The sequence below is a fragment of the Andrographis paniculata genome, unplaced genomic scaffold (genome assembly GCF_009805555.1).
Source record: "Andrographis paniculata isolate CXL003 unplaced genomic scaffold, ASM980555v1 Contig89END, whole genome shotgun sequence".
Classification (NCBI taxonomy): Eukaryota; Viridiplantae; Streptophyta; class Magnoliopsida; order Lamiales; family Acanthaceae; genus Andrographis; species Andrographis paniculata.
This window is the reverse complement of record NW_026137627.1, coordinates 1,391,912-1,411,080: the sequence shown is the minus strand read 5'-3', so window position 1 is coordinate 1,411,080 and position 19,169 is coordinate 1,391,912. Positions and strand designations below refer to the sequence as shown.

The window sequence follows — 19,169 nt, the reverse complement described above, 5'->3', positions numbered from 1 at the left end:
TAACGGAAACCGTGATTCGATCACTGGTGCGGTGCATTCATTCATTCTCAGTTGCACCAAAATTGATTCGATAGAAGCGATCCAGCTCCAGGGGTTGAATTTTCCCGTGACATGAGGTGTGATTGAAGAAGCCTGGGAATGGAACTCACGAACGACGCATGTACGTAGTGCGTGCATTGATCCACGAGCGTGGCGCCGGGTGGTGCACCAGATGGGCTTTTCTGTCATTTCACAATTATTTGGGCCTATGAGCCGATTTGAGTGCCTTAGGCCATTATTTTGTGTTTTTTAAATAAGATTTTTGTATTAATACTAAAAATCAATAAAATATCTTCCAAAATAAACACACCACTAATTAATTTTATTTAGAGTGTAGCCTCAAAATTCCACTTTTGGATTATTATTACAAAGCACACTTTCGTACATTTGACATTATTTATTTTTTAAAAAAAAAAAATTCACTTTTTTTTTTTCAAACTTCTAAATTTTCACTGTGACTTAACAATCTATCTATTTATTTAGTATGTAACGTAACAAAATATTTATTTTTTTTTAGTAATTGTACTATTTTCATAACATTACAAATACAATTTCAATTTACAATACTAGTTTAGTATATTTAACTTTATTTCTACGTTCCAAAACAATAGTATTATTTCCATAAATATCCATATCACCACCATAAAACTACTTCTGCTTTTTTATTTTTATTACATTATGGGACTGATAATACTAATATTTCTAAAACTCCGCGATGAATATATAAATAAGGATGGAGGGAGTAATATACTACACAAACTTATTAAACCAAAAGAAAAAAAAACACATGCTAATATCTTACATTGAATTATTAAATGTTAATGTTTTTTGTAAAAAATTAAAATACATATTATATATAGAAAATATTTTTTGTTGGGCAAACAAATTAAAAATATTTAAATAAAAATGCATGTTTGATCTCTCTCCAATATTATGAGCTGAATACAAAAACCTTGTGAATGAACACAGAATGGATGATCTTACAAAATTATGACAATACCTTCCTCAGCAGAAGATCTCTATAGCACCAAAAAAAACTTGTCTTATGTATGTATTCAAAAAAAAAAAAAATCACCTCTTTCTCGACGACGACGACCGTTGCGCAGCTTCATTCTCGGCGACTACAACATAGAACTCGGCGCCAAGCATTTCATGTATGTCGACGCTCGAAGAGATACTCAGGTCAACGATCTCCATTATGATTTCTACAGTGATCGTGAAGCCTAGCGTAGAAAGTACCCGTATAGCATTAGCTGCTCGGCATATGTTTTGTCTAGTCGCGAGCGGTGTCCGAGTCTCTTCTAGCGGTTTGTCGACGGGCGTATTACAAGGCTTTGCATTTTGGGGCTCCGGAGACTTCTCCAACACGTCTTCGACCATGTCATCTTTCACTTCGACGTGTTCCCCGACCCAGATGAATCCGTTGCAGCCCAGTATGAGATCAATTCCGTACTGGTCGAGGTAGTGGAAATGCTGCTTGCGCTTCTTCACGAGATAAGGAGGGATCGTGAGCAGTTGGCCTGTTTTGAGCTGTAAGAAAACGAGAAGTCGAAAGATTGTGAGTGTAAGGGAAATACGATTAAATTAAAGTTGTAGATAGATAAAAAGTTATGTTGGATTTCAATGGCTGCATTTGATGACACACCTTTCCGTACTTTTGGCTTCTTGCTTGTAAATGTAGGGCGCCGTCGTGCTGGAATCCGCGAACTTCAGCCTGAATAGAGAGTATGAATTGTTAAGACCTTTGCGAGAGAATAAGAAAGTAAAATGTGAAGACAAAGCGACGTACACAGATGACATCGTTTTCCTCAAATATGCTGCGCATGTTGAGTTCATCCACTGCTGTTCGTCGTCTCTGAAAATCAAAATTTTAAATCAGGTTAAAAAAAAAAAAAGAAAAAACCTTTTAGAATGTGTTTGGAAATACATTGTTTATTGGTTACTGAATCGACTGTATAACCAGAGCGAGCATAAGCAAAAAAAAAAAAAAAAACCATGTTTACTGTATGGTTGTTACAATCGACAATTAAATTACGAGCAGGTATAGACCACAACAGGATAACCTTTTGAGAAATCACTATATTATAGCAGGCAGGTTTTACAAAACATGTCACCTAACAAGCAAACATATGAAAAAAAAATCAATCCTAAACAGTGTAGTCAGCAATGTGTTACGATATATATTTATAAGATATTTTTATATACTATAACTATGATAATAGCCTTATTTGTGAGATTTTCAAGGTTCTAGACTTATTTAGACGATATGTATAGCACTATAAATATATAGGATTTCTTACGATTAAAATAGAGAATTCAGATTTCATATTCTAACACAATAGTTAACAACATACCACGCTAATAATCTAAACTATTGCAACTTTGCTCCGAATTCAATATGATAGGTTTTTCTACGTATCAAATTTGTTTATATTGTTAAAAGTCCGGGAAACTATTGTTATACAACATGAGATTGAAGAGTGAGATGAACACCAAGATGTTAGAGAGACAGAGAATGCAGCATTAGCATGACATCAAATATTCATTCACGTAACTACGTCGCTGTTGCGCATTAAAGTTCGCATAAACCACCATAATTTTGGCCTCTCATAAAGCTCTCTTACACACCAATTAAGATGCTTATGGAAAGTTGCAGCATTGAATGATACCTGGATACCGTCAGGTAAGTTCATCGAAGAAAGCATCAGCACGGCATCTTGGCTGAAATTGATCTCCAATCTCCAACGCTTAGGCGCAACCTTTACAAACAGAAGTAAGCACGACGTGCTCAAAATATAGTGATGGAATTCTGATTAATCATAAAAGCCCGAAAGTTTAATGATAGAAATAGAGATGAATGAAAGAGATCAAATGGGAGAAAGTTTAATATTCATTCAAATAGAATCGATTATGCTTAATATCAAACTAAGCAGATTAATGGCTATCTCTCTTTCACCTCAAGAACTCGGCCAATTATGATATCACCGATCTCCGGTTTGTACCTATGCTTGACAATCAAATCAAGAAAGTCAGGCAAGTTAAATCATCCCCATTGTTTTATAAATTAACTAGAGTTTTTTTGCTTCGGAAAATAGAACTGAAACTTGACCTAGCCCTCAAAGAACGAACGTAAACGAGCTTATTGACACGCTCTACAACTCCACATAGTGTCGCCACCACTCTACCATCCATCTCCGCTGTGCCGTGGCCCCTTTAATCAAGCAAATTTAGTCCAACATGAAAGCAATTTCAAACATAATTTTAAACTAATAAAATACAACAATTATATATATATATATATATACTTGAGGATGGCATCTTCATAGTTGACGGGAATGTCATCCGCAACAGTAACAGAAGCATCGGAATTGGCCTTGGATGAGAGCGACTCCAACTGCTCCAATGCTCTCTCCAGCCTCAGTTTCTGGCCTTTGTTCAACGACAACTGCAAATGTCTCATCTCGATCGGCAGGGGGCAAAATTCTTAACCTAGATTTCAAAACCCTTCTAAACCACGGTTAGCCGTAAACATCAACAACCTAATCAATGGACATAATTAGCAAAACAAACAATCTATCTGCGCCTCTGAAACAGAAAAAGGTCAGCAATTTCTCGAAAACATCCCCGACATGAAATTGAAACAACAGAGGAAGAAACGTGGCAAAATTGTTGTAGGTGCTTGAACGATTCTCACTCTTCCTGCGTTTCATTTAGAGGCGTAAAGAAAGTAGGAAAGGGAAGACCGACTAGACTTACCAATTTGTCGCACATCCGCGCGCTGTCGAAGACAACCCTACTGAGAGAAGAAGACGACGACGACGAACTGCTTTGCCGCCGAAATTAGGGCTTGATTACTTCAAATACTCCTACCACCCTATTTAAATTGAGGAAGCTGAATAATTGCTATGTCCTTGTGGATTGTCGGCTTCTTTTTACCGGAAATGTCGTATGTAAATATATTACTCCTCTTCGTCCAATAATGGGTATCTTGGTTAGGTTAGATAATTAAAAATATATTATAAAAATAATTAAGCTATAATATAAATTATTATAAGTTAAGATAAATTTAATTAAAATTAAAAAATTTTAAAAAAAAATTAAAATAACTAATTATTTTTCAAAAAAAATAAAATAACACGAGATGTGAGATGAACAAAAATGATAATATAAATATAGTAAATTGGACAAAAAGATTATTAAAATTTAGATAATACTTATGCTATTGATTTATTTTATTTTTTTTTATCATATAGATCTTATATTTAAAATAAGAGGAAAAAAAATTATTTTAATGTCAATGTAATCAAAATGTAAAATTATTAATTTTAATCGTATTATAATTAATTTCAATTCATTTTAGTTTCTTATAAACTAACGAAAATTAATGATATAGACATAATATATGGATTTGGACATAATATTGGTACGTATAATTATCACGTATTCCTATTTAATTTTATCTAGTTGTGTATAGTTTTTTTTTATTTAGAATTGTGTTTTTTGTTATATTTTTTTTAAAAAAAAATAAATTAATTGATATAATTAAAATTTAAAAAAATCAATAATAATCTCTATATAATTAAAATGTATCAATTTTTTTTTCAATATAAAAATTCACAATTATGTTTTTTGAAATATTTTATCTAACATTTTATTATTTACTAAAAAATTTAAACATAAATATATATATATATATTACTCACTATATTTCAATTCAAAATACTTTTTTTCCATTTTCGTTTGTATCAGGGACATATTATTACATATACAATTATTTTATACCTAGAGTCAAATAATAAAAATATAAAAAAAAATTACACACTTCTACTAACCAATAGCATTTTTTTCTTTTAATTTACTATATAATTTCAAAGAAATACGACCCAAAAAAAAGATATAAGAGAGTATATACTCCCTCCGTCCAATTTTTATTATTCTAAAGTATATTTGCGCAGTTTTTTTAGTTGATTGTCTTTTTTTTTTTTAATGAATTGACAAATTTGCCCTTAATTGTATGGTAGAGATTAAATGCAATAAATGAATTGAAGGTAAAAATATAAAATTTGTGTTTAAAAAAAAAAATAGGACAATAGTTGTTGGACGTCCGGAATAGAAAAATAGGACATTAGTTTGTGGACGGAGAGAATATTAAAAATGGTATGGAAAAAAAAATTAAAAAAAAAACTATTGGAATATCAAAGCTTTGGCAGTATACTCCTTCTCTCGTCTAATTGTAAGTTCATTTGATCGAATACAGATTTTAAAGAAAAACGATAAAAATAAAAAGTTTTACTTTTTTGGGTAAAAAAAAATAGTAATTTTTTATTAAAAAATAAAAATAAATTTAAATGACAAGAAAAATAAAATAAAATAAATTTAAATTGATGGATGAAATATTATAAATGAGTTGCAGCTTCCCTTAGTCAATTATTGTACCAAATGAATCACACACATACATACATAAATTTATATATATAGTATCTATTCAATAAAATCAAATCCCTTAGTATAATAAAAAGAAGCATATTAATCAAGCCTACCCTCAAAGCAAACTATTTATTAGATTCCTCGGAATCTGACGTCACACTCCTTAGCTCCCTCATTTTCTTCTTTATGAATTCTTCACATTTTTCATTTATGTGCGGCATCACTTCCATTAATCTTCCCGCCGTTCTCGCCGACGTCGCCGCTTCGATTTTCGTCGAGCGATCATCTCCGGCGATCGGGATTTCCGTCCGATCAAAATTCGCCGCGAGACGGCCTCCGATCCTCTCCTTCATATCGACGCCTTTCGGAGAGAATCCCGTCTGATCCTTCGCAACATGGCTGCTCCAATCGTCGACCACGTGCCGGAACTCGACGCTTACATCGTTACTCACGTGACCGCGACGCCCGGCGCCGTTTCTCGGCGATCCGGGTTCGATAGGCACCGGAATCGAGCGGCGGGACGATGATCTGGTCAGTAGAGTCAGAACTAATTTCATCAGCCTTTTGAAAACACCGGTCGACGACGACGGCGGAGGAGGAGGAGAAATAGTGTTCATTTTAGGAGATGATGACAAGTTATGAATGAATGAAGTTAAGTGAAAGGTGTAGTAAAAACATTAGAAAGTGATCTACTTATCATTGTTTGACAACAGAGGATGTCTCTATCTTTCCATAAAGTTCGGGTGTGTTTGTTTGGGTGATTTGATTTAGTTTTTACACTAATCTGTCCAACTAATACGAGTTTATATGTACTGGTTTTGGATTTGAATAGTAAAAATTTTAAATTTGAATTGTTGTATGATGCGATATAAATAGAAATAGGTGTTGATGTGATATTTTGAATGTAAAATTGAATAGCTGTTTGATTTGATTTTGGGGGAATATGATGAATAATGTATTTAAAGTTCAATCCCCAAACAAATGTAAAGTTTTAAAAACATAATAATATTTTTATTATAATTGGTAGTTAAAATTTTTGTCAATGTAATGATGAGATTGTAAAGTAAGATATTTGCGGGAAAAAATAGAATATTTTTGAAATAATTATTTTGTTATTGAACAATCCTAACATATAAATATACTATATACTTTGTCTAACCTATTAGACGAAGTACTATTTATAAATTTTAAAGTATCTATTATGATGTGAGAGTTCGTCATCGTTATTTTTTTAGTGCGTTATGGGTAAATCCAGGCCAAACTTAGATTCGAAGACGCGGAGATTTTGAACCTACAATGTCACGATTACGAGTACACCCCACATGACGGGATGTACTTATTAATTATTAAAAATGTGAAAAAAAATATTAATATTTATGTATTTACGAATACAAATGAAATACTTCATATGTTCCTCGATAAACTATTTATTTTTTCATTTTGGTTTGTCCCGTAACAAAGTATCTATTTTTTTTAGTAACTGTACTATCTATCTAATATTACAAATATTTATACGACTTAAAGTATATTACACAAATATCGTTACTTTTATATCAATATAATACTCCCTCCGTCCCACATACACTGTAGACACAGTATTTTAGGAGGGGTGTAATTAAGTATATAATTAAGAATGTATTAGTGAAAATAATTATCCGATAATATATATAATTATAAATTAAGATTAAGATAACTAATTAGTTAATTAAAATTTAAAAAAAAAAATTAAAAATTTTAAAATAAGATTAAAGTGCGTAATCATTTTCCAAAAAAGGAATGTGACATAGTACGTGAGACGGACAGGAGCAACAACGTAGACATGGTATGTGGGACGGAGGGAGTACTAATATATATTTGATTCCGTGCAAAAAATAAACGAATACTTACTTAAGAGACGGTGAGAGTAATATTAATATTTTTGTACTTACAAATATAAAGTAAATGAATATATTTGTAAAATTTAAAAGTATTTTTATATTTATATATCACTTCCTTTTAATAGATACTAAGGACAAAAAAAAAAAAAAAATGAAAAAAAAATAGCAAATTAAGTATAAGGAATTGGAGCTGTGAAAGTAGAATAATTTGTTATTAAATAATTATATATAAATTTTAGCATATAGCTGGAAAAACCAACAAAATTATTCCAAACGGAGTACATTTCGTATGGATAGAAAAAGAGCTGTAATCACTGAATCTTTTGGTCTGCAAGAAGATAATTTTATCCTTCTTTTTTTGAGAAAGAATCTCTAACAGGAACAGCCATGGCGGCTTAATTGGCATCTCTTGTTGCAGCCATTCGTTGAGAAACAACGAGTGGAAGCAAAAATCGCAATAGCGACTTTAGGAAAACGGTTGTAGGTTATTTTGGAAACGCGCTTTTATAATTGGGCCAATGGGCCGATGTTATTGGGCCTGTTAGGCCCAATATCTGAAGGCTATGGCCTATGGGTGGTTGGGGGAGCGAACGGTGTTCATCAATCGACGACCGACGAAATCTGAAATCCCTAACTCTGACTTGTTCCAATCTGCGGATCTTACCATGAATTTCTTCAGATCGATTCTCGCGGACGACGAGGAATCACCGAAAAGTGGTAATAGTCATGAATCCGGCGGCGATTCGTCGTCGTCGCCGTCGGCGGCAGCGGCAGCGGCAGAAGGTAATTCGAACGGCGTCGGCGATGGTTGGAGTTTCGGAGATTTGATCAAGACTTTGAGCGTTCAATCTGAATCGGTGATCGAGACGTACCGTAAGGACCTGAAGGAGTTCGGGCTAGGTCTGAGGAAGGAGAGCGAGATATTCCGGGAGACCGCGAGCCGAGCGGTGAAGGAACTCCCGGCGTCGTTGGAGGCCACAGCTTCGGTTGCTCACGGCGCCCTCGACGGAGTGCTGAAATCGACGGCCGACATAATCGCGAAGGAATCGACGATTTTTTCGCCGGAGAAGGAGTCTGACACGCCGGAGTCCAACCGGAGCTTCCCCGCCGGCCGGTACAGTTGGTTCGAGGCGCAACTGAGTGCGATTCAGAATGATTTGAGCACTTTCTGCGAAGAACCGGAGAATGCCGAGGAGTACGGAAAGTGGAAATTAGGGTTCCAATTGGATGATCACAGGGAAGAAATTGATACTTTAATTGGGGAAAATGGAGTTCTGGAGAGCCTCCATGAACAGATCGTTCCAAATGAGGTTGATCATGGCACATTTTGGTGCAGATACTTTTACAGGGTGGATAAGCTCAAGCAGCAAGAGAAGGTTAGGGCTAACCTTATGCAGAGGGCAATTTCAGTCGAGGACGACGACGACGAATTGACGTGGGAAGTCGATGACGACGAAGAGAACGACAATGCCGGCGATTCCATTAGCAATCGGAGCAGTGCATCAAAAGAAGTGAAGGGAGGAAGCGACGACGGCAAAGTAGACGACAAAGTGAATGATAGTTCGGATTCTTCTTCGACAGATAAGGAAACGAAGCTCGAAGAAGCTACAGAAGTGAAAATGGCAGAGGAAGTTGTGAAGCCTGTAGAAGAAACTGTTGAAGAGAAGGGTAGTAATGATGAGAAGGTCGTATCCGGCGACAACATTCCGGCCGTGTCGAGCGGAGGAGTGGCGGAGGAAGAGGAGGAGGACATGGGTTGGGATGAAATCGGGAACACTGGAAGCGACGAAGACCAAAAGGCTCCTGCTGGTGCCGGCGATGGAAGTAGAAATAAGGATGAGTTGCGAAAACGGTTGGATGCTATGGAAGATGACGACGAGGATTTGAATTGGGACATTGAGGACGAGGAGGTGCAGACAAAAGCTTGATGTAATTGGTCGATTGCATGGTCGATCTATAGTAAGTACATAAATTCGACGAATGGAGTTTATATCATTCTTTCCTTTCTTATATATATATATAGTTGGTTTGTTTTGTTTCTTTCTATGTCCGAAATTGAACTTGTTCGTTTGTATGTTTGGTTTAATGTGATTGCTGTTGGGAATGGTTTGAGTGCTTATTAGCCCTAATCGACTTCAATTAATACAACATGTGATGTGTAGATTGTTATTATATGTCGTGCATGTGTAATGGTATGTGTGTAATTTAGGTAAAAAGTCAATTTTAGTATTGGTGTATTATTATAAGAAAATGATATTTTGAAGTGAGACGTACGAAAATAGTAAAAATGGTACTATTACCATTCATGAAAGTCATTACTATTCATGAACCTATTGTTTCTCGTAGTTGAAATTGGTTATCGAGTCAAGTAGGCTCGATTGTAGTAGATAAAGCTCGAAGCATAGTAATAATGGTCGAAAAGATAAGATAAGAAACGAAAACCTTCATCCTTAACCTCACCGAAAATATCCCTTACGGATAAAAACATCGATACACGTGCTCAATCATATCTTCTATAGGACTAGAAACCCGCAAAAAGCCGTCATGACAAGCCTAGGATGTAGCAAACAATGTACGCTAAAGAAGCGATAGGCAAAAAGCACACTGAAACATAAAACTTACAACAACAGTTGTTTTTACGACGAACTGTTGGCTCCCGATTCGGAAGTCGCGTCTTGTCTGCCCGGGGACGGCAGAGCTAGTAGCCGTCTCCTCTGGGCGCGGGGCGGTAGGTGCCTCGCATGCTTGCGAGATCCGACCCCCCATGGTAAGAAAACCCCCGTGCCACCACGGTCGATCCTTTTAGGGTATAGAGCGACCGGGCGCACGGGGGCTAACATTACCATAGGCGCTCGGAGGATGCCCCATTTCGGGATCATAGTCATTGGCCCGAATTTGTTTGGAATTGTACATGCTGCTTGGGGAGTAGTACCTTGCCATAGCGTCATCGCTTTCGATGACGGATGGTTCGGACTGGTTTCGATTTCCCCCCTGAGCTTGAAAAAGGTGACGCTTGCTCGCTTGTTCGGGGATGAACACATTACGTGTCTTGCCGTGTCTGCGCTGTTTCCTCTCATGACTAAGAGAGACCTGTCGAAATGTTTCGGATTTAAGACGTTTTTAAAGTTGAGAGCGAAATTTACAGATGTTTCTATTGTACATTACCCTTCTTTCGGACATAGTGTGAGAGGCGCTCGGTAATTCCCTTCGCCGTCACTCGTGAGCGTATGTCCGAAAGCCATGGTGGATTCGGACAAGAGTAGGGTTGAAATAGGCTGCTCCAGGTGGGGTGGTTTTAAGAAAGGATGAGAATACTCCCCCTGCGTTATTACCGGAAGCAAATAAATTGCTGAAGAAAATCGAGATTGTAAGAAATGTGTGTGTGGAACGACCTCGTCGAAGAAGTTTATGATACAGCCGTTTGGCTTCCGTTCCTGCGGAAGTAAACGCCACTGGATCAAATGATCGACGATGTTCTGGAGAAGAGGCGGAATTGGCTCGATGCGACCTGCGAACACATTTGTTAAATTTTGAATTATATCGAAATTATCGACGAAATTTGAAACAATATTTGTTCATACTCTTCTGGTATTTATCTCCATCTTCTTTAATCTGCCCGAATATGGGAACGCCAAGCTGTATTAGCTCTCTCTTGCTGCCTTTCTTCTGTTGATTGTATATGATAAAAGTCTCGCCTGAAATCAATCAACAATTTTCTTGATTAGAAATTTTGGGAGAGAATACAGTGAGCTGAAATATTTTATGTGTAACAAGATATGTATGTAAATCAATGAAATTAATTTTTATTTATTTTAGAGTAATAGAGATTCAATATCATATATAGAATATGAAGAATATTGAATCTTGAAGTGAAAATAAATGGCCAAACCTGCTCGAGCAACAAACCTATAGAAGATGCCGTTCTACAATCTCAAAACTTCTGGCCCAAATGGAAATAGTAACTAGTTTTTTTTTAACTATAAAAGGATCACGAGTCACAGGATCCACCTGAGAGTTCACCGTTCTGACCGGCGACTCGGAGTTCGTTCACAAAGTCATATAATTTGGAGAGCTCTACGTCGGTAAATATGTCTTCGTATAATTTAAGACCCCTAACAACGTTCACCTGCCAAACATCGAGACAGATTTTGTATCATCAGCGGTGTGTGTATAGTTTTTGAAACGAGTGAGTGAGGAAAGTGCTTACAGTGTGCCCTTTTACGGGCTCTTTTGCTACAAATCCTTTTGTCATCTTGAACTGGGGACGACGTGTCTCGCACTCGTCGTGGTTGGAACATATGGTGATGTGGTCGGGGTATGAGTGCACCTCTTGAGATCCTACATTCGAATTAGAATAAATCGATAAAATTGTGTGGTTGAAGATAAATTGTATTGTGCAATATCGAACAATAGAGACAGGAAACGTGTATAGGAGAAGTTTATGAACAACTAAGAGAAAAATATCAAATCAAATACTAATATTTTATTTTTTTCAAAATTTTCAAAATTCCAAAAATCTCGAAAAAATTTTATCATGCAACCAAAGGCATTGAATAGGAGTGTTCGTGTGAGTAGGGTGTAATATTGGCAAGGCCATTACTGAACGTTGGAGTTCGTAGCGGCCGCAGGCATTAAAAGTACACTTATTTTTCTATCTTTTATCATTCCCAAAATAGCATTCTATAATCCTTCAAATCAAACCTCACTTACAAAACACATATATAAAATAATAAAGTGCATTCTCAATTTACACTCCCAATAAAAATTCGAACCACAGAAAAATAAAAGGGGGTGGGGGTAGGGGGGCCATCACTCTGCTAACAACAGAAGATACGATGGCAGGCATCAATTTGCTATATCAAGTTCCACTAACATATCCAGACAAAATAGGAAAGCACTGAAGAACCAGAGCCCCTTTCATAGAGGGACTATTAAGTGGGCACATTTTTTAAATACTATTGATTCTTGTAATATATATATTCCAAGCCAAAGTTTGGAATACCCTCGTGGCCTCTTTTAAGAAGAAGCTTTATAAAACTCTCCAAAAAGGCCTATATATTTATTCTAATCTAATTTTGACCGCAGCCCAAAACAGTACATGAAGCCTAATATTATTGCAAAGTTTCAATTCTATAATGCTACCAAACACTAATAATGATATAAATGTTAATTTTGAAAATTCTCCTGACCCCACTAGTAAATCACGGAGGAGTAAATCACCGGTAATAGGGATCTAAATACGGAATATAAATAGGCGTGAGAAAAAGACAAGGAACAGTGCACAAACAGTCTGTCAAATATTAATGGCTGAAACCACATTACAAAAGTATCCGTCAAATATCGACGGCTGAAAATTCCTAGATTATAATATTATGTATGATATTTAAAACCCAAATAAAAAATGATATTGAATTTGCTCAAAATGGAAAATATGGTCAAGAAGAAACGAAAAACCATAGTTAATTAACATTACTTACTATTAAAATAATCATGAGAATTATTAGTGGTTGAATTTGAATATACGCCTCCTTTTTGTTTCATTAGACTATTATTTTTAATTATTTTGTATTTTTATTTAGAAATTAGAAACAATCAACAATTCAACTTTGTTAAGCTCGCCTGAGTTCAGCCCTCAGGTCTCAGCTAACTATTCACATATTTTCGATTTTCCAAACTGAGAAACAAATCTCGGGAAAATACGAAAAGATTTACACTAATAAATGGATTTAAAAAAACAAAGAGCTCTGAACTGATCTTAAATGTTAGTAACCGTCAATTTAGTATCTTCTTATCTGGAAAAGAATCAATAATGTTGAGTGATTATTAAAGATAAATCATGAGGTAAAAAGAACACGCTCAACCCGAAACGGAATCCGGATTGCTTTTAGAAAGCAAGAACATATGGACTGGTTTTAAATCGGAACTGATGAAGAATGAATCTCGTGTTTGACTGAAGAAATGAGCTAAAATTTGGGGAACAGAGACAACCACCAAACCCCGAGACTCGTGGAAATCTGGATTCTTCCAAAAAGTAGGTTACTAGCAGTGATCGGTTTTGATCGGAAATATCAATCGGAGATTAAAAGTTAAATATGGAAATGTATTAACACACCAAAAAAAAAAAAGCAGGACGAAACAGAATTTTGAAGAAGTGATAACAAAAATAATTTTGAGTAAAGTAATTTCGAAAAAATTACCTGAGTCTGTAATTTCCGATCCGAAATCTTCTTCCATCGCCTTACCGCCGTCACTTTCACAATTCTCGATCGGATTTTCCAGGTCCTTCTCGTTTTCGTTTTCGTTATTGTTCGCGTTCTCGTTCTGCTCCTCCTTTTCAATGATCATTGCTGCATCGACCTTCCTTGCGTCCTCCTCATTCTCCGCTCTCTTCCTCCCAACGACCTTCTCGAGCTCCAGTGTGACATCAGCAATAGAGTAGAATTTCTGCATCTGAAGGATCGGGATCCAGTTATATCTGCGGCGGTGAATCGCCGCAAAAGCCGATCCATACGTCTTCGTCGCTCCGCCTTCCAGTTGCGTCAGGTGACCGCAAAGCGCATCGATTATCGCGTTCGCCGCCGCAAACTCGCCGCGGAACCACGCAATAATGGCGTCCTTAGCAAACGCCTCGGACGCCGCCGCCGCCGCAGACATCATCGGAAGCTGCTGCTGCTGCGGCTGCTGTATCGCCACCATCGGCGGCTTCAATTGAATCCGATCTCCCTGTGACATTACGCCGTCGGCCGGCGGCATTTTCAAGTCTCCGATCGAGCTTCTCACTAATTCTCTACCTACAAATTGCAAACACACAAATCAAAAAAATTCCAAACTCTCTCCCAAGTCTTATGGAATACAATCGTCTCTATCAATCAGCCGATTCGTTACGTGTTGGCCTATGATCCGCCAACAGGTGTGCTGAATTCAACTGGGAATTGTATTCCTGGGAAGAGAACCTTCCCTGAGATAGAGAACAAATTGGAAAGGTGGTGGTGATGAAAGCGAGGGTTTGGGCCGTATGGGGTTTAGGTGGCTTTTATATATACGCTTGAAATGTCCGTACCAAAGTTGGGCCGTTTTTACGTGCGTGCTGACCTGTCAAAGCTCTCATCAAAATTGCAAAATAACTGAGGTGGCATTTTGTAATTTTCACACATTTGTTTTTAATTTAAATTTTAAATAATAAAATTTTAAATTTTTTATAAATAAATATTAATTTACTATTTTGAATATATAATATATAAAATAAAATTAAGTACTTAATTTAATTTAATTTATATAAGAAAAATAATTAGAATTCTCAAAAATCCTACAAACAAACATACTCCTAAATATTACTCTATTCCACTTAATTTATCTCGTATTTTTACTTTTGTATGTCTACATAATTTATCTTTTTATTTTTTAAAATATAATTATACATTTTAAATCACATTTTAAAATTTATAATTATTTTTATTAAATCATAATTATTTTTACTATTATATTTCTTTACTAATTACATGATACTTAAAACTTCGTATATAAATTAAATATAACAATTTAGCTTGGACAAAAAAAGTACGTAATTGTTCCTTCAACTAAAAATTTGATAAGTATTTTTTTATTGATATTATAAAAGCCATAATTTATATTTATACGAAATGTATTATATTTATATATTACTTCTCTCGAAAAAATGAACAATTTAGCGTATTCTTTTACGTGAGATATAGGTAAATATGTAGAAAATATAAATATAATAAATATACGTAGTATATTAATTTTGTTTATTAAAATGTGTGGAAAAAAAAAAGTAGAAAGAATAGGGGGGAAGAAAAATAAAAAGAACAAACCCTAATATTTATTTACTATAAATATTATTATTTTTATTACATTAATATAATTTATTATTTTTTACTAATTAGATATTCAAAAATACTCTAATTTTTTTTTTTTACTTTTATTCGACAATTTTTTAATAAAATATTTATTTAAAAAAAGTGTGTCCAATAGGATTTTTTTTACCTTTTACATTTCATCTATAAAATAATAAATGTACAATAATATTTTAATTTATATAAAAAATTAAAAATATTTTAGTATTAACATAAATATATTTTTATTATAATAAAAAAAGTATATATGTTTGAGTGAACATGCAAAAATTAAAAATAAAAAAAAAAATAAAATTATTGTCTATTTTTAATTGTCAAGTGCAATTATAATTTTCTAGAGAATTAATTTTAGGTGCAACTGCAAAATTAAACTTTGAAATAACTTTCTTAGTACCAAAGTTTCCAAAATATAATCAATATTTGACATTCAAATCCTTGAATTAATTAGAAATTTATAATGCCATTGTCAAAGCTGAAATTTCAATATGCATCATTTTTAAGTTTTGAAGTTTCAATACTTTATTCAAATATATTCATAAATAGATACTTTTCCAAACCATCAAATTTATTTAATATTTTCTTCGTCCGTTAACAATCTATTTATTTTTTCATTTTGGTCAGTCTCATAAGAAAGTATTCATTTCATTTTTTAATAAGTGTATTATCTATCTAACATTACAAATACCCTTCCAATTTACAATATATTACACAAATGTCATTATTTTTATATCATACAATACTAATAGGGTTAATTTAATCTTTTTTATCTTTATTTATACTTTATCCTAATATAATACTAATATTTTTAAAACTCCGTGCAAAAAAACAAATGGATATATAGATATGGGACCAAAGGGAGTAATAATAAGTTTATCTTTTACTCCCCCGTCCCTTAACAATATATCTATTTTTTTCATTTTGGTCCGTCCCATAACAAAGTATCTATTTTTTTTTTAGTAATTGTACTATCTGTCTAACATTACAAATATCCTTCCAATTTACAATATATTACACAAATGTCATTACTTTTATATCATATAATACTAATATGATTAATTTAGTCTTTTTACCTTTATTTCTACTTTTATCCCAATATAATACTAATATTTTTAAAACTCCATGCAAAAAGAAAATAGATATATAGATATAAGACGAAGTATATTGGTATTATTATTTTTTAAAATAGAAATTAATACAACATAGATAGGCGTGTAATATAGATGGCATGTGTAATTATCATAATATAGATACTTTTCCAAACCACCAAATTTATATTTATTTTTTTAGTAGTTAAATTTATTCAATTATTGATATTGAAAAAGTCAATAAATTGATATTGTTATTTTTTGTTTAATATTTATTTACAATCAATTTTATTACTTTGATTATCTTCATTTTTTTTTCTTTTTAATTTGTAATTAAATTTTTTAAAATACGAGATATAAGGAATATTAATATTATAGTGGTAGCGGATAAAATGTAAGGATAAATGATTTTTTTGCCCTTGTAAGTATATTAGTGTAAAAAGTAGTGACAATTGTGTAATAATAATGAAAAAGTATGGATAGTTTTATGGTGATATGGTTATTTATGAAAATGAGACTATTATTTTGAGACGGATAAAAGTGATAAACAAAACTATTGTATTGGGACGGAGGAAGTATTAATATTTATACTTATTTTATTAATATTACTACTATAATTGATACTTCATGTGTCACATAAATTTATTTTATTTTATTTTGTTTTGTTTGTCACGTAAAATAATTTTATTTTCTTATTCAATAAAATTTTACATTATTTTTATGTTTTTTAATTATAAAAGAATAGAAAATACACATCATATTAAAATATGTATATTATTTATTTATTTTTATTAAAAACACTTAAACTAAGCCTTGAGTAAATAGAATAAAATTTAATTGTATTTATTTGTGTGTATGGGTTATTCTTTTAGTATTTATGATTTGTTTAAATATTTGTTGTTAGTTATTGAAAAACATAAACAATTCTAAAAAAAAAAAAAGTCTAATTTGTTTGAATAAAGTAAATTTTATTATATTATAGTTGTGAAAGGAATAGTAGTATATTTTTATTGAAATATATATAGAGTGAAATAATATATTTTTTTAAGAAAAAAAAAACAAAAGGAAGATAAAAAAAAAAGAAAATCGTATATTTGAATTTCTTAGGTTTTAAATTTTATTGTTTATAAAATAAAATGATTGTTATATTTTATCTAGAAAATTGATATTTTTTTTTTATTGAAAATAAATAACTTCATATCATTACAATAAAACATGAAAAATAACAACCAATTAAGAATGTGTTCACCGAACGATTTTTTAGTGATACAATTATCCATAAATATTAAAAAATATATATAATTTATACATATATTACATAATATACACACTCTACCAACTTACAAAGAATTAAAAATTTTAAAATATTTTTAAAATATTATTTTTTATAATAACAATAGGACTCTCTATATTTAATATAAAAATATATTTATCCAAAAATATACTAATATTTTAAATATATATCAATTAAATGCTTCATTCATATTATTTTGCTTGTTAATTTTAATTTTACATTTTCTAGATAATACATTTATTATAAATAAAAAAAAATAACAAAAAATACTCATTCCGTCTCATTTTAGATAAAAAATTTTAAATTAAAACATATTGAAACAATATAAAATAACTTAATTAACTAAATTATATATAATATCATACATTATGTAATAATCACTCAAAACTCCTTTATTTATATTACTTTCTAAAATAATAATTTTTTTTATCAAAATTTAAAATTACACATCTTTTATAAAATTAATTCATGTTAAATATTTAAAAATAAATATATTTTTTTATTTATTTTATATTATAAAATTTCATCATCTACAAAATAATATTTATTGTGATATAATTTTTAAAATATTTAAATATATTTTTTAATTTTTTAAAAAATATATTAAATTTATTTTAAAACTATCAATATTGTTAATTATATAAAAAATAATATAATAATTCATTTTTATTAACCAATTAAATATCATTATCTTAAATAATAGTATATCACTAATAAAAATGGTCAATTAACTTAAAACGAAAAAAACATATACACAAACAAACGGTAACAATTATATGATATTAAAAATAATTCAATTAATCTAAATAACAAAATTATTTAAGTACTATATCATTTCCGTAAAGAAAAGTAACATTTGTTTTTTTTACATAGATTTTTTAATATTAATTTATTGTAGAAAAGACAAAATTGCCTCTATTAGATTGTGTGGTAAAAAAAGTAATGATATTTGTGTAATATATTGGAAGTTATAAGCGTATTAATTAGGTTAGATAGATAATAAAATTACTAAATTAGAAAATACTCACTCTGTTCCAAAAAAATTATCTTGTTTTTTCTATTTTTGTCCGTCTCAAACCATTGTCTTATTTTCTTATTTAGTAACTGTAGTCCCCACTTTATAACAAATTTATTCTTAAATTTTCAAATTATTCATAATTATTATTATTAAATATTATTATTTTTTAATTTATGTGTCAACTCTCACCGAGATATTTTTTTTTGTACAGAGGGAATAATAAAATGAGAAAGTATTATATTAAAAAAAAAAGAAAAAAAAAAAAAAGAAGAAGACAAGTAGCAGCAGTGCAACTAACATTTGATCAACTGTAGCCTAAAACCTACGCCACATGACCTGTGCGAGAGGCGGGGCCCGTGTGGCGAACTCCTCCATGTGTAGGGTCCACGTGGCGGCTGGCCAATGGTTGATATGAAAAGTGGGGTCCACTGAACAAATGCGTATGTTAGTCAGCTGCCGTTGGAAAGAATTGTGACGGCAGAAGAAGTGGCGCACTGCGCACATGGCGGACGATTGCGCCATACCGCGCACAATAGCATCGGGCCCTCCTTTACC

General features: G+C 32.4%; 3 protein-coding genes across 6 annotated transcripts; 1 reads left to right on the top strand and 2 right to left on the bottom strand.

The window, feature by feature from the left end:
• Nucleotides 1–99: 99 nt before the first annotated feature.
• LOC127242971 (exosome complex component RRP4 homolog) lies at nt 100–3,961 on the bottom strand. Of its 4 annotated transcripts, none has more exons than XM_051262768.1 (9): nt 3,796–3,961; nt 3,345–3,543; nt 3,149–3,250; nt 2,996–3,041; nt 2,709–2,798; nt 1,829–1,894; nt 1,685–1,753; nt 1,115–1,569; nt 100–221 (listed from the first exon to the last, which is right to left on the bottom strand). In XM_051262768.1, exons 2-9 carry the CDS (start codon nt 3,497–3,499, stop codon nt 146–148), a joined length of 1,059 nt encoding a protein of 352 aa, XP_051118725.1. In that variant the 5' UTR covers nt 3,500–3,543; nt 3,796–3,961; the 3' UTR covers nt 100–145. The 4 variants fall into 4 exon arrangements, with proteins under 4 accessions (XP_051118725.1, XP_051118723.1, XP_051118724.1 ...); XM_051262766.1 differs by having other exon boundaries at nt 3,345–3,546; nt 3,796–3,960; XM_051262767.1 differs by having other exon boundaries at nt 3,345–3,528; nt 3,796–3,960.
• Nucleotides 3,962–7,929: 3,968 nt separating this feature from the next.
• On the top strand, nt 7,930–9,462 carry LOC127242920 (uncharacterized). The gene has a single exon (XM_051262655.1). It carries the CDS (start codon nt 8,009–8,011, stop codon nt 9,269–9,271), a length of 1,263 nt encoding a protein of 420 aa, XP_051118612.1. The 5' UTR covers nt 7,930–8,008; the 3' UTR covers nt 9,272–9,462.
• Nucleotides 9,463–9,766: 304 nt separating this feature from the next.
• LOC127242919 (RNA demethylase ALKBH10B-like) lies at nt 9,767–14,356 on the bottom strand. Its single transcript, XM_051262654.1, has 7 exons — nt 13,541–14,356; nt 11,551–11,681; nt 11,352–11,469; nt 10,925–11,038; nt 10,736–10,851; nt 10,509–10,663; nt 9,767–10,433 (listed from the first exon to the last, which is right to left on the bottom strand). Exons 1-7 carry the CDS (start codon nt 14,094–14,096, stop codon nt 9,980–9,982), a joined length of 1,644 nt encoding a protein of 547 aa, XP_051118611.1. The 5' UTR covers nt 14,097–14,356; the 3' UTR covers nt 9,767–9,979.
• Nucleotides 14,357–19,169: the final 4,813 nt, after the last annotated feature.